This window comes from Frankliniella occidentalis, unplaced genomic scaffold (assembly GCF_000697945.3).
Source record: "Frankliniella occidentalis isolate FOCC.00 unplaced genomic scaffold, Focc_3.1 Scaffold10, whole genome shotgun sequence".
Lineage (NCBI taxonomy): Eukaryota > Metazoa > Arthropoda > Insecta > Thysanoptera > Thripidae > Frankliniella > Frankliniella occidentalis.
In genome coordinates this window covers 1,424,514-1,437,632 of record NW_026267140.1, presented here as the reverse complement: position 1 = coordinate 1,437,632, position 13,119 = coordinate 1,424,514, and the positions used below count along the sequence as shown (strand labels likewise).

General features: G+C 54.3%; 1 protein-coding gene across 1 annotated transcript; it reads right to left on the bottom strand.

The window, feature by feature from the left end:
- Positions 1–132: 132 nt before the first annotated feature.
- On the bottom strand, positions 133–12,538 carry LOC113210705 (solute carrier organic anion transporter family member 4A1). The gene is made up of 10 exons (XM_026428810.2): positions 12,114–12,538; positions 6,942–7,079; positions 5,242–5,635; positions 4,889–4,998; positions 4,527–4,701; positions 3,933–4,406; positions 3,461–3,834; positions 3,053–3,351; positions 2,491–2,679; positions 133–1,658 (listed from the first exon to the last, which is right to left on the bottom strand). Exons 2-10 carry the CDS (start codon positions 7,050–7,052, stop codon positions 1,475–1,477), a joined length of 2,310 nt encoding a protein of 769 aa, XP_026284595.1. The 5' UTR covers positions 7,053–7,079; positions 12,114–12,538; the 3' UTR covers positions 133–1,474.
- Between the last annotated feature and the right edge of the window lie 581 nt (positions 12,539–13,119).

Sequence of the window (13,119 nt, the reverse complement as noted above, 5' to 3'; positions counted from 1 at the left end):
AAGAAGGGTGCCAACCCCGACTTCAGCCAGAAGGGCGCCAACAAGTCCCTCAAGGTCAACATCCCTGAGAGCTGCCGTGCCTAAGCTGTGTCAGCAATTGTATCGTGCAATGAATAAATGATACAAACAATATAATATATTTTGGCTCCGCACAATTTTTATTTCCTCAATACAAAACATGTACTATACTCTTAATAATCGTCGCATTTCACCCAGAGAAGTGGGTGTTCAACACTGTGAACCGCTCTTTGTGCAAAACGAAAGTTTGTAGCGACAGAAATACAGTTACAGTTACACGTTTTCAGGTGAAAAGCTACTTTTATTTTAAAGTTAAAATCACAATAACCGCTTGGGATGTTTTATATTTATCTTAATTTCTAGTTTTTGCAACATTTACTAGAATATATATTTTTTGAGATTGTTACCCTGTTGTGTTACCCCTCAACACAGAATACAAGCTCTACAAACTGACAATTTACCTATAAGGTTTTTTGGGCAGCTCGAGAATGGCTGAATTTTATTGTGTTGACATCATAATGAAAAGTTCACCCTAAAGACTAGAGCAGTATTCTCGCATTAGAGAGATTAGTTGGACATGCCAGGTGTCTGATTCGCGTCGCGCGCTTTTGTAGTTATACTGTACTGCATGCACAGGTGCTGGCTGGTTTGCCTATCCTCAATGCCCACCGCTCTTGGCGGCCGCGTGCGAGTTGGCAACCCGCTTGCATGCGTGCATGAGGTACAGTATAACTACGGAAGTGCGCGGCGTAAGTCAACCGCCTAATACAGGGTGGTCGTTGCGCCTCGTCGGAGCAGCAAGTGGGTGGGTATACTAGCCTGCATAAAGACATATGGACTGGTTGCCTATTCGCACGGGGACCACCCCAAGTCGCCACGGCTACAAACTTTAGGCAAACCAACACGCACCTATGCATTCGAGCTGGTATACGCGTTCGCTACGACGGGGCACAGCGACCTCCGTGCATATTGTTGTACAACTGTTATAAGTTTATCTATAACTATGCGCAGAGAGACTGAGCACTTACTACATATCACAGTTCGTATTGGAAAAAATCACAGCGCAGATCCCTCATAAGGTGCATCTTGTATGGCGTCCTTCACCTGGAGGCCATATTTATTTTCTTTGAAATCGAGGTAATCGACAAATCCTTATTGACAATCAACTTTTGACAGTGACTTTAGCTAACCTACGCGATTTCTTTTCTCAACTAGGTTGTTCTTTTCAAAACTGCCCCAGCACAGCGAGAATACAATTCTCTTGATTTTGTTATTTTGTACTTAAGCGTGTGAAACTTAAGAAAATACTCTTGACATTTGTTGGGTTCTATCTACGTTTGGTACGCATCTTCCCACGTCGATTCACGCCCGTTACCTTGATTTCGCCTTTCGAGATGCTGGGTGTCTCCTATACAGATTAGCCCAGTAGGCTGTTTAGTCTATTCAGGGTGCAAGGTTAGCACACTTCAGTTTGCTGTGTACCAGACGCCGTGGAAGCGAGACTTGATGTTAGTCTCTTAGAGTTGGCTTGATCAGCCCCGTTCTTGGAGCTACTGATGGGCGGTTTGTACAACCTCCAAGCCAGGAAGAAGAACAGCAAGGAGCAGGATTTGCCAACGAAAGCGAGGGCCAGCATGTACCTGAAAACAACGAAGCACAGATATAGTTTTCTTGCTGATAAGTTGATAAGAGTTGTCTCGACTTACTTCTTCGTCAGGTGTATTTGAGGATTACGAAACTGTGGCGGCCCCATTTAGATAGGCGTGCTAGGTCGTGGGTACATGGTGTCTCATACAGCGAGTAAATAGTTTCAATTGAATTAACGGAGGGTCCCTTTTATAAATGGAAATTAAACCAATGGAAAATGTGATAAAAAATACGCTACTTTGCGATGCGAGCGAATCTTTTTTGCCATATTATGGGCAGTTTTGATTCCAATAAACCAACGGAAACGTTTTCTCTCGGCTGATGGTCCCTTGCCCCGTACTCTTGCTTCGTTATACTGTGCCGTATTCGCCCAGCCAAGAAAACCCGGGCAACTTGTGGGCAAGTTCCGCCCAACTGCTGGACAATGTCGGGCAATACCGCACGGCAGCTGTGGGCTACTTCCGACGAACTTTTGGGGAGCCACCCGGTTCAAGAGAGAAAGAGCAAGCTACCGGCACTGCGCACATTGCTCACAATATACCGCATGTAAGGATTACGAATTACAAAAACTACACGATCGTTTTTCTCAGATTCATTCGGCGGATTACTGGAGCTCGGCGCCTGCGATACTCGCGGTAGGCCACCCCGCAGTACACGAATGCCCTGTAGGCAAGCTGTTGCCTACCTACCAGGCGTTTGGAGAGCTTGAAGGGGCTGAACTTAATGGGTTCATATCGGCAAATGACGGCACTACTTTCTGGACGAAATTACCCCGAGGCACACAACCACGTCTCGTAGGTATAGAATATCTTTTTGGTATATTACCTGCTCATGTACAGGTTGTCGTAAGCTATGCAGCCGCCGGCCTCGCCGGTGCACTCGTCGCGCTGCCATAGCACACAGGTCTCGTCGATGAGCAGGCCGAAGATCATGGGGGCGGGGATGGTGCCCAACAGGCGCACCTTGATCCACTGAATTCCCAACGCGAAGGACCGCTGCTCTTCCTGCACACACCTGTAACATTTGAGACAGAAATAAGTTATTCCGAATGTTTTTTACTATGTGGGATGGGACATATCTCAAATACGACAAATTTTTCGTCGTCTACGGCATCCATCAACTTGTCCTCTCAGTCAACCTCCTCATTCTCTAGGGGTGTACAGGGTAGGTGATCGCGTCGTCCTGTTTTTCTGGCTATGCCGTACCGGATTCAGGCGTGCGGGTGGGCTCACCTACCGTAGCTCGAAGTGGTGCCTCATGGCCTCGTGCGAGTATGCTACCCGTTCGCACGCGTAAATCCGGTATAGTGCGACCAGAAAAAAGGCGACGCAGATCTCCCACCCTGTAGGACCAAAGATGTCCACGAGACAACCCAACTCTGCTCTACCTCAGCGTGGCGGTGAGCGCCGGCATGGTCACGAGGAACGTGACGAGCATCGTGAAGAAGGCCAGGGCGATGAAGAGCCACAGCAGGTTGCAGCCGGAGGTGCAGGGCTCGTTCACGGCGTCGTAGTCGACGGCACTGCCCCTGCCGCTGCGGTCCTGGGTAACGAAGGCGCTCTCCTCGCCATCCTCCTCCGGGTCATCGCCCGGCGTGGTGTACCGTCGTCGCCGGCGCTCGAGCGGGGCCGACAGCGACAGCGGGGCTGCCGGGGCAGCGTTGACGCACGCGCAGTCCTGGTACACCTGGGCCGCCGGCGAATATACACATTGTAAATTCACGGCATCTACAAGTCGCGCTCTTTCCGGGGAGACACGAACGCGAACGCGCTCACAGCCGCAGGTCGGTACTGACCCTGGCGGTGTCCAGCATGATCTCCTTGGCGCAGCCGGCGTGGCACGGCGAGTAGTACAGCACGTTGTCGGCGCCGCACACCGGGTTGTAGGCGGTCGCCTCGCAGCCGCAGCCCGCGTTACAGGCGCTGCCGAGGCCCAGGGCGCCGAGGGCCGGCAGGCTGGCCGAACCGTTCTCTGCGTCGCCGTAGGCGCGTGTCACGCCGGCAAAGGCGATGTTGGGGCAGGAGATGAAGAAGCAGAGCGTGAAGGCGACACCTAGCGCAGCCGTCGCGATGCAGAGCTTGATGATGGCAGCGCAGCTGAGCGAAAAGCGCTTGACCAGATAGCCGCCGAGGAACGTGCCGCCGCCCCCGGCAGGCACGGTGACCAGACCTACACAGAACGGGGTTCAACCAAAGGGAGTGAGCTCACGGGGCTGCCGTGGGACAACCGCTATATAACAAGTTAGCAAGTACACGCTGCACACCCACCCATGAGAAGCGCCGCCCGGCTGGCTGCCACGCTGAACTGGTTCTCGATGAGCTTGGGCAGGAAGGCGGCGAACCCCGCCAGCAGCAGCCCCTCGGAGGCGCCCGCCATGTTGAGGAAAAAGAAGGCCGGGTTGACGATGAGGGTGCGGAAGGCGGCGGGCATCTCGCGCAGCTTGCTAAAGGCCGCCGTCGAGCTGCTCGACGGCCCGTGGGCCTCGCACACCTTCTCGGCGCGCAGGTCGGCGGCGCCGGGCATCTCGACGGGAAAGGCCAGCAGCGGGATGGCGAGCGCGAAGCAGAGCACGGCCGACGCGATGAAGCCGACCCACCACGCGCCCACCCACACGCTGGAGAGCTGCGTCAGCCCCAGGGTGGCCGCGTCCGTCGTCAGGAAGTCCGTGTACACGCGGAGCAGCTGGCCGCCCACCACGTAGCCGAGGGCCGGCCCGACCGTGGCCATCATGTAGAACACGCCTGCAAGCAAAAAGGTTCTCTCAGCGGACGTTCCCTGATCAGGAGAGAGTGCGTTAGGCCGAATTGGAAGAGCACAGCTAGCTAAATTTCAAGTTGGAAACCGAGAGGCCCGTCCCGTACCGAGGTAGACGGACGACATCTTCTTTGAAACGTTTTCGTCGATGAATGTGACGCCCAGAGTGAAGAGCGGGGCTGACCCGGCCCCGTGGAGCAGCTGACCCAGCAGGAAGAGCCACAGGTACAGGTTGCTGTCGGCTGGGCTGCCGCTGCCCTGCGACGCGTCGCACTCGCCTGCCTGTGCAAGTTCAGCTCGGTTACGTTCGCGTACAAGGAGGAGCCAGTCGATCAGAGAGCTTTATGGTAGATTGAGTCTCGAGAGGCGCCTCAGCTGAGGCAGCTCACCGCAAGGCTTTTTGAGGACGACTGTGATTGGTCAAACACAACAGACGATAGAATAACTATCCAAGTTAAAAGTTACTCACGACGGGCATCTTGGTGGAGTTGTCCGACCTACAGGTGTCCTCGTGGTGCGAGGCGCCGCGGTATGGGCCGGCCAGAAAGTGGGGCGTGGCGAAGAGCAGGGAGCCGCAGCCTGGACAAGGAGGGGTAATTGAGAGAGGCGAGCTTGGGCGCCGGGCGGGTAGGCAACCCAAACGGCCCGGGAGCGCGGCGGGGCCATGGGCGGGGCGCCCCAGCATGGACACCCACGAGATTGCCGCGACGCGACATTCCCTCGGAATAATTAGTGTATGCAATAATCTGCATGAATGTCGGCGCAGCAGGCCGTGGCTTAGACGTTTGGCTATGCAATATGCAGACCGGCAAGTTGACGTACCTATGAGGACGACACCCCAGGCTATCCAGCGCGCCTTGGAGGCGCCGGCCCTGCCGCCCAGGTAGGTGACGGGCACGAGGCACAGGAAGGAGGCGATGTCGTAGCCGCCCGCCACTAGCCCCGACTGCGACGAGCGCAGCCCGAAGCGCCGCTCGATCGTCGTGATGACCACGTTCACGAAGCCGTTCACCACCATGCCCTGGATGCCGGCGGCCCAGCACAGCCAGAACAGGACCCACTTTGCGGTGCGGAAGCGCTGCAGGCAGCCGGGGGCGAGGCAGCCCCAGCCGCAGCGCAGCGAGTGGGAGTCGACGTCGTCCTCGTCGGCGGCGGCCTTCTCCTTCGGCGTGGCATCGTGCGGCAGGCCGCGCCTCGGCTGCTGCCTGCCGTTCTCCTGCGGACAACAAAGGCGCTTTACTTGGAGTGGCGAGGGCGTGCGGCGGCCGCAGCGCTGGCACAGTGTGCACGGCTACGGCTCGGTCCAGCCCCAGCCTCCCAGCCTCGCGTTTGCTAGCGTGGATGCGGCACCAACAATGCGAACGGCGGCCGGCAGGCGCACTGTGCATTCAAGATGAGGTCCACCACAGCCCAACTGGTCGGCACCGCCAAACCTGGGGCAGACCATTGCACCCTTCTGATCGCGAGAGGAACCCTTCTGGCGCAGCAACGTCGCGCCGCGCGGTAAAGCAGCGCCGGACCGCACTGAGACGGCCCTTGCGCAGGACACCGCCGCGCGGGGAGGGGCGGGGTGGGGTCCGGATGAGGGCTTTGCTCCTTGCTACTTGCTCCCGCCCCCCACCACTCCGCGCCACGGTCAGTGCGTCGCAACGCCCTCCGCCCAGATCAAGTACCCTTTCGTCTCTGTGCCCGAGCGTCCTGGCGGTGGGCGCGGGTGGTAAAGCGAACGAGGTAAAACGATCTGAGGCGTGCGCGCGCCACCCCACAGGAATGGTCAAGACTGTGTGGTTTAAATTGGCCCTTTGCATTTCGTATGTCCTTCGCCAAATCCAAAACGTAACCTCGCCGAGGAGGATCAGTAGGCAGTCTCGCAATAATCACTCTGACACACTCGGTACCACGAAACATATCTGGCAGTCACTTGGATCTTCGCCTTCTTTTCGTGTCCCTTGAATTGACCCTCTGAATCACCACCATCATATTTTCTGTTCAGCCTGTCTTCTGTATATTTGTGAGTCACGCCCCCTCCCCTCTTCCTCCTCGGCGTTTCCGCTCCAGTCACAAAGACGAGAAGCAATGCCACAGCACAGGACAGTCGGGCCGGGACATCATGATCGCCACGAGATTTATTTTTTTCGAAATTTTGCCAGTAAATGACGTTGTGCATTTACATCCCGACATACCCGTCTGCTTTCTATGTGCTTCGCCTTCGCCGCTGTTTATCTAACGCGTTTTTTTTTTCACCCGCGCACGCCTGGTTGTGCCGGGCAAAAGAAGGAGCAACAGTTCCATTCACCAGTTATCGCATGAGCCTAAAACGAGTTTCCTTCACGCGATTTTACCTGTCGCCTCGAAAAGAAGGCTGTCGTATCGCGCTCTGACCTCGTGAATCTCTTGCCTCCTTACGTAAGGCCACACGTGCTCAAGATTTGTCTTCCGTCCGCGAAACAAATGAGCGGCGTAGATAAATTTCGCAAAACAAACAAACGACAGCGTTCTTGTGTCTGCTCGCACTCACTCACCTGGTGCGGCTGCTGCTCGTCGGACGTGAAGGCGGGGTTGACCACGCCCAGCTCCACCGTCTCGAAGCGGCGTGGGTCCCCCGGCGGGTACACCGTGTCCTCGGCCACCATGGCGCAGACTTGGGCTCAGGCCGTGACCTGAAATGAAGAAAAGTTTGCTTGACAGTCGTTGACGGATACGTGTTTTGTGGCGTTGCGGGATCATGATGGTGTGCCGTTAGCGGGCCGAAAGGGTAACAGCAGCGACCTTTTTGCTAAGTACAAGGACGGAGGGCACGCCTCTCCCACCCCGCTCCCATGAGCGCAGCTTGAGCGCAAGTTCTTGGTCGGATAGCTTCCTGACCCGCATGTGTGCGTTGTGCGCAGGGGAGGTGGCCGGGGGCCGGGCCGGGGTGTGCTCTCCAGACAAACGCATCGTTGACGTTGCCGCACAATCACGGACACCAGACTCCCCACCCAGAAACGTCGTATCGATCTTCGTCGAATCGACATCGACTCGTCGAAAAATTCATCGTTTCGACGTATTTTTGGACCTCTGGTTCGACCAACGACACCAAAATGACAGCGTTACGACATGCCATTTCTGGCTGGGTCAGGATACAAAGCAGACTGACGGCTCCCTCAAGCCTTGTGAGTGGGAGCAGAGAGATATGCGTACCACCGCTCCAGTATTCAACTCTTGATCACAAGGTCGTGTTTTCTAAAATGAGAAGAGTAACGTAATTCGTTGGTTGATCTTCGACCGAGCTACACTCTAAATCGAAAAAAATAATTTTGTACCGTAAATCGCATCCGCATCGATTCCGTTCACTCACTACGTAAAATCATTCGTCTTCACAAACCAATGCTCCCGTTCTTTCTATCTACTATTACGCATTGCCATGCTCTTAATCTCGCTCTTAATCTTACCTTCTTTTTCCCCCGGTGTACCCTTTATCCGCCGTTTTCTGTGCGAACGTCTTGGAATTCCCTGAGCTATCTTCCCTCTGACTTTCCCTCTCACACTCCCTTTCCCCAGCCTGTGCCTGTTATGCACCCACTTTACACAGTGATAACATTTCTCTTGTATGTGGCTGAAATTTTGTCGGCGGTGTATCAGACCGAACACTAGTGTTGCGGGTTTGTCTACTCCCTCGACCCGTAAGGATCCATGGCCCGCGGGGTACAAAGGGCGTGCATTCCCGCAACACACTGACAAAAACACTGTGGTGAAAACGAGCAGTATATCTCATGGCCTATTATTTTTACAACTACCAGGGATCCGTGATAAAAATAATTAGATATGATATTCTCATTTTCTTCACAAGTTTTTTCACAGTAGTTACTGTGCACTGCACTGTTTTAATATTCCCATTAAATTTGCATCTCTCTCTCTCTGATGAAAATTAAGACCCTATAAATTTAATGAGGCGCACCTGTGAGGAGGCCTACAAAAAAAGAGTTCGCACGGACGGAAAGTGTTAAACCGCGCCTGCTCCTCTAGTTGGACACCTGAAAGGTCCTCTCGAGGTCGCGGCCACTCTTTCCAGTTCATTGAACGCAAGTCGAGAAAACGGAAGCGTAGTACCTTCCGATTCTCGCCCGAAAAATGCAGTTGGTCGTCCCTCTTTCCCTCTCGCAACCTACAGCCCCTTCATCAGCCAGTGCGAAAGGGACGACGACATCCAGGCAGCTACATTTCGGGTGCGCTGAGTTCACGGCTGCGTCCTGTTGACCGAAGACTCCGATTGTACAGAGGAGGAAAGGAGGAGGGGACACCTTGAACTGTAGTTCGTGAATCAGGGAAGGTTTGCGTCGGGGGGATAGGTTGCCTCCAAGGCAATGCTTTTAGTCTGCAATGCAAGTTCATGGGGTGGCCCACATAAACCGGATCATTTCGTAGTAATACTGTACCGCGTGCAGGCGATTGGGCGCGTTGCCTACTCGCCAGGGGCCACAGGACGCCGTTGTGTGAAGGACCTTCGAAAACTACAAAATGTTTCGGAGCACGTGGCCACCTTCTATCAAAACTTTCGCGATTCGAGAACTATCTGTTTTTCTTCATTCAGGCAGCTACTCTCCAGAACCTCGAAACAATTGGGCAGTCTGGAAAATGTATCCCATGCTCTCCCCCAAAGCCGTCACATCCGTCAGCGGTTATGAACGGTCCCTCTTGCAGTGAGAGCGCGGGCCGGCCAGTGACGGGCGCGCGAGCGGCGAGGTGCGGTGCGGCGGGGCAGCTATGCCACACGGCATGCGGCTGGCTGTCATGCAGCGTCCACACGTGAGGCTCGGCTCGGCCGCCTGGCGCCACGCCACGCCACACCACGCCACGCCACGCCACGCCACGCCACGCCACGCCACGCCACGCCACGCCACGCCACGCCACGCCCCCACACTCCAGGTCATCAGGTGTGTCGAGTCTCTTGGTGCGGTTGCAAGAAAAGAATGGAAGACATCGCACATCATTTGCGACAGTTCCAATAAAGCGGGCACACTTCAGCACCCCTTGGAAGAGCGTTCGGGCTGCTCGGTCACCGGAACGTGCCCGGAGCCTCATGAGAGTTGTCGGAGAGCAGAGGAGGGAGGGGCGGGGCTGTGCGCGCCCCTCGGCGCACCCTCCCAGCGGCATTGTGGAGCGACCTGTAGACCAGTCGGTATGCGTGTATACGTCCGTGCCACCCCGCTACGGGCCCTACCCCGGCCGGCCCGGCCTGCCATTGGCATCCGGATGGATGGATGAATGGATGGGTGGATGTACCGGGCCCACGCCGAAGTACGGGGCTAGATTGGCAAATCAATTTACAAGAATTGGTTATTGTTCACCCCTTCAACCCTCACTCTAATGTTACCCCCCCTCCCCCCCCACACACAAAAAAATCCTTATCCTCATCCAGTTTTTCTGCTGCACTAACTTCAACTTATGTTCCCTACGCGAGTACGCACACCGAGTGTGTGGGTGTGCGGGAGCGCGTGAGTGCGTGGCGCTACTAACACGTGATTCACCTCTCACTTTTAGCGAGCAAGTGTTGTGCAGTGGAAATCACCATTCACACAGTAATTTGTCTAATTTTCTATATAATATTGTCTATTCTGAAAACTTAAGTGATAACAAATGTAGTTGTCATGTAGATGCTTATTGAGTCTTATTCAAATAATAGTATTCTTTGTACCATTCTGTAAGGAGACTTCAATAAATGGTGTTAAAGAATATCTCGACTGATACAGGCTGCGAAACTGGAAAAATGCATAGAGCTGCAAGATACCAACCACTTTTACATTGCTGACCCAAAGCTTCGTAAGCAGATCGTTCTCCCCTCCCCTCTCTAGGGGCAGCTCGTCCAACCGCCGTGACGCCACCTTGGACTGGTATGAGCCGAGTACACGGCCTAAAGGCTAAAGCTAGAAGTGATGTAATCCGAGGCGATGGTCAAAGTCACCGCGGTGTGCGGTATGAATGTCGGCGAGTCAGGTCCGAGCGCAAGCCCAGACCATGGCAAGTTTATAAGCGCTCGACGGGTAGCATAATGTATGGACTCCTCTTCGCGGTTTGTATGGTTCTGGGCGGGCACGGTTCGCCCTGGCTACTAGAGTTGGAGGACAAGTATGCCTTTTGGCTACTTTCAGGTGGGTTGTAGGACAAATTGCCCACCAAGCAGGGGCGCTGAGGGAAGGGGAAGTTTGGAAGGGGAGGGGGGGGGGTCGCGCTCGCCTCACTTCCTCACTTTTTGAGATAGCCACGCCGCCGCGGTAGAACCCGAGGCAGCACCGGTCAGCACCGAAAGGTGACACCAGAAACCACGCCTGTGAGGCGCCTTCTGTTACCTTATTCTTGTGGTTTTGTTGTTGTTTGAGCTCAAAGTGTCCACACGATAACTTCGAAAAATTCGCCCATTGCGTAACTGAGCCGAAATGTCTTGAAGTCACCTGGTTTATCCGTGTTTTTCTTGCATAACCACACCCTGCGATCTGTTTTTATTTCTTTTCTTTGGCTGGAGAGTTAGTTTTTTGTTGTTTTGTTTTTGTTATTGTTTTTGTTTCTAGGTATATTTACAAAGCCGGTTTCAGAGGTGGTGTTCTTTTCTACTCTATCTCTCTCTCTCTCAAACACACTCTAAAATTTCCATCAAATGTAGGGTCATTATAAAGTTTTCTCCGTAATCATAGGAGCACAATGTCTTACTTGGGAGGATGTGCATCTACACATATATGTTGACTAACGAGCGAATACAATACGCAGACGGCCTAGGCCGTTGAGTAAGCTTACTATAGAACCATGATAGCACAGATCCGAAGAAACATAAGGGCAACTCGAATACATGCCTCACAGTTAAAGTCTTACGAAGCAAAATGCCAAATGCTTCGTACCTACGAAGGATTTTCTCCCTACGAAGCGTCCAAATCCTTCGTATTACAAAGGATTTGGCATTTTTCTTCGTAAGACTTTAACAGTATCACTGTAAAAAATTTCTATGGTAGATTTCCTATAAATGTATCTGCAGCAATTCACATATACATGTATAGAAATTTTCCCATACAGGCGTGTGGTAATTCTACCATACGCGTTAGTATTCTTACCATGCAAGTATAGGAATTTTCCTATACACCTGTGTAGGATATGTACTATGTGTGTGTAGCATTATTCCTACACATGTATAGGAATTTTTTTACAGTATATACTGCCGCTGAGGAAAACCGAGAAAACACGCACCAGCGAGTAGCGAGCGATGTGAGGAACGGGCCAGCCGACCCTTCACCAGCAGAGAGGAGAGGTAAATTATACACAGAGAGGAGGAGGAGAAGACCTCCGAATTACCTAGACGGGCAGGGCCGCCCGCGGGCCGCGGTCGGCTGGGCCGCGGTCGTGGCTCGCGGGCGCTGTCCGGGTCAGACTTGCGGGTGAACACCCTCCTGCCGGTAGTCGAACCAGAGACTGTAACGTAGTACTACTTTGTCGCTTTTTCTTCTTCCCAAAAAGAATAGAGTTGATATGTTGATATCCCGATCCCTCGCGGCTTCCACCCCTCACAACGTTTCGTTTCATCAAGCACGCACTACAAAAAGGCGAGACTTGCGAAGCATTCCAATTCCTTAAGTTTCATTGAAGACGGCGAGGAGGTGCCGACGTCCCCGCCCGCTCGGAGAGGACTTCCCCGGCCAACGGCACTGCTTCTCGGCCCTGCCGGTCCTCACCTGCTCACTTTGTCGCTCCCACGCCGGCCTCAGCGCCTCCTTCCCATGTCGTTGATGACGCCAGGCCAGAGGCACTTCTTTGCGCTCGCTCGCGCCTATTCCCGCATATAGCGATTATGGAAAGGTTACAGGGAAGTCGCGCGGCGTTCTCTGCAGAACACCAAAGCTTCCATTTCGTGGAGATGTTCGTCACGGTGCTTCCTGTCGACGCACTGTTTCTTCTTTTTGCTGACGACTCTGTCGACGCGGCGAGAAGGGCGAGAATAAGCTCACGCCGCTCCCGTCCAACTAAACGGTCGACGTCGGCCTGGTGCTCGTTTGGCGCCGAGGCCGAGCGGCCCGAGAGCGCGCGTAAGGGACTGGGCTCGTGGCGGCGCGGCGCGCGCGATCACAGCCGTCGGCACACTACAGCACGGCGGCGGGAGGCGGCGGAGCGGCGGCCGTGGTGTTGTGCTGCTGGGACAGGTGAGCGCGGCCGGCGCGGCGCGGAGGGGGAGAGGCGCGGCAGCGGCAGGGCAGTCCGGGGCCGCCGTGGGCCGCCGCGGCCGCGGCCCGCCGCGAGTCCGCCGCCTGCCTGGAGGCCCCCCCGGACCCTCGCCGCCCGCCCCCAGCCCGTCCAGCCCGACGGGCCGGGCGGGCAAGGTCTGACCTGAGGCATCGAGCTTCAACTCCAGCTGGTCAAGGGAACCTCGGGAAGCACACAGCGTCAAAGAAAATCGCTGGTTCACATAGGCAGAACGTTGCGTTTTCGGGGAAATTTTGGGCGGACATTTTTTGCACTCATCACTTACTGTTCCTGTTGCTTTATTATTTGATAGGGAGCTCACACAGTTCCGCACACTGGACCCTGGTGTCGTTTAGATGTCAAAATAACGTCCAACTTTTGACCCCATTCTGATTTTCTGTTTTCACACGTGACGATGGACTAGACTCACATAAAGGCCTTGTTTATGAAATTGTTCTAAAACGAATTTGTATGTCAGCCATCCGAGACCGACCCATGAGG

What these genes read in the sequence shown, in the direction of transcription:
- LOC113210705 (XM_026428810.2), bottom strand. Translation starts at nt 7,052, where the DNA reads ATGGTGGCCGAGGACACGGTGTACCCGCCGGGGGACCCACGCCGCTTC. An exon ending in ACGAGCAGCAGCCGCACCAG is followed by an intron (nt 5,636 to 6,941) that starts GTGAGTGAGTGC and finishes TGTTGTCCGCAG; the next exon opens with GAGAACGGCAGGCAGCAGCC. An exon ending in TCATGCTGGACACCGCCAGG is followed by an intron (nt 3,352 to 3,460) that starts GTCAGTACCGAC and finishes CCGGCGGCCCAG; the next exon opens with GTGTACCAGGACTGCGCGTG.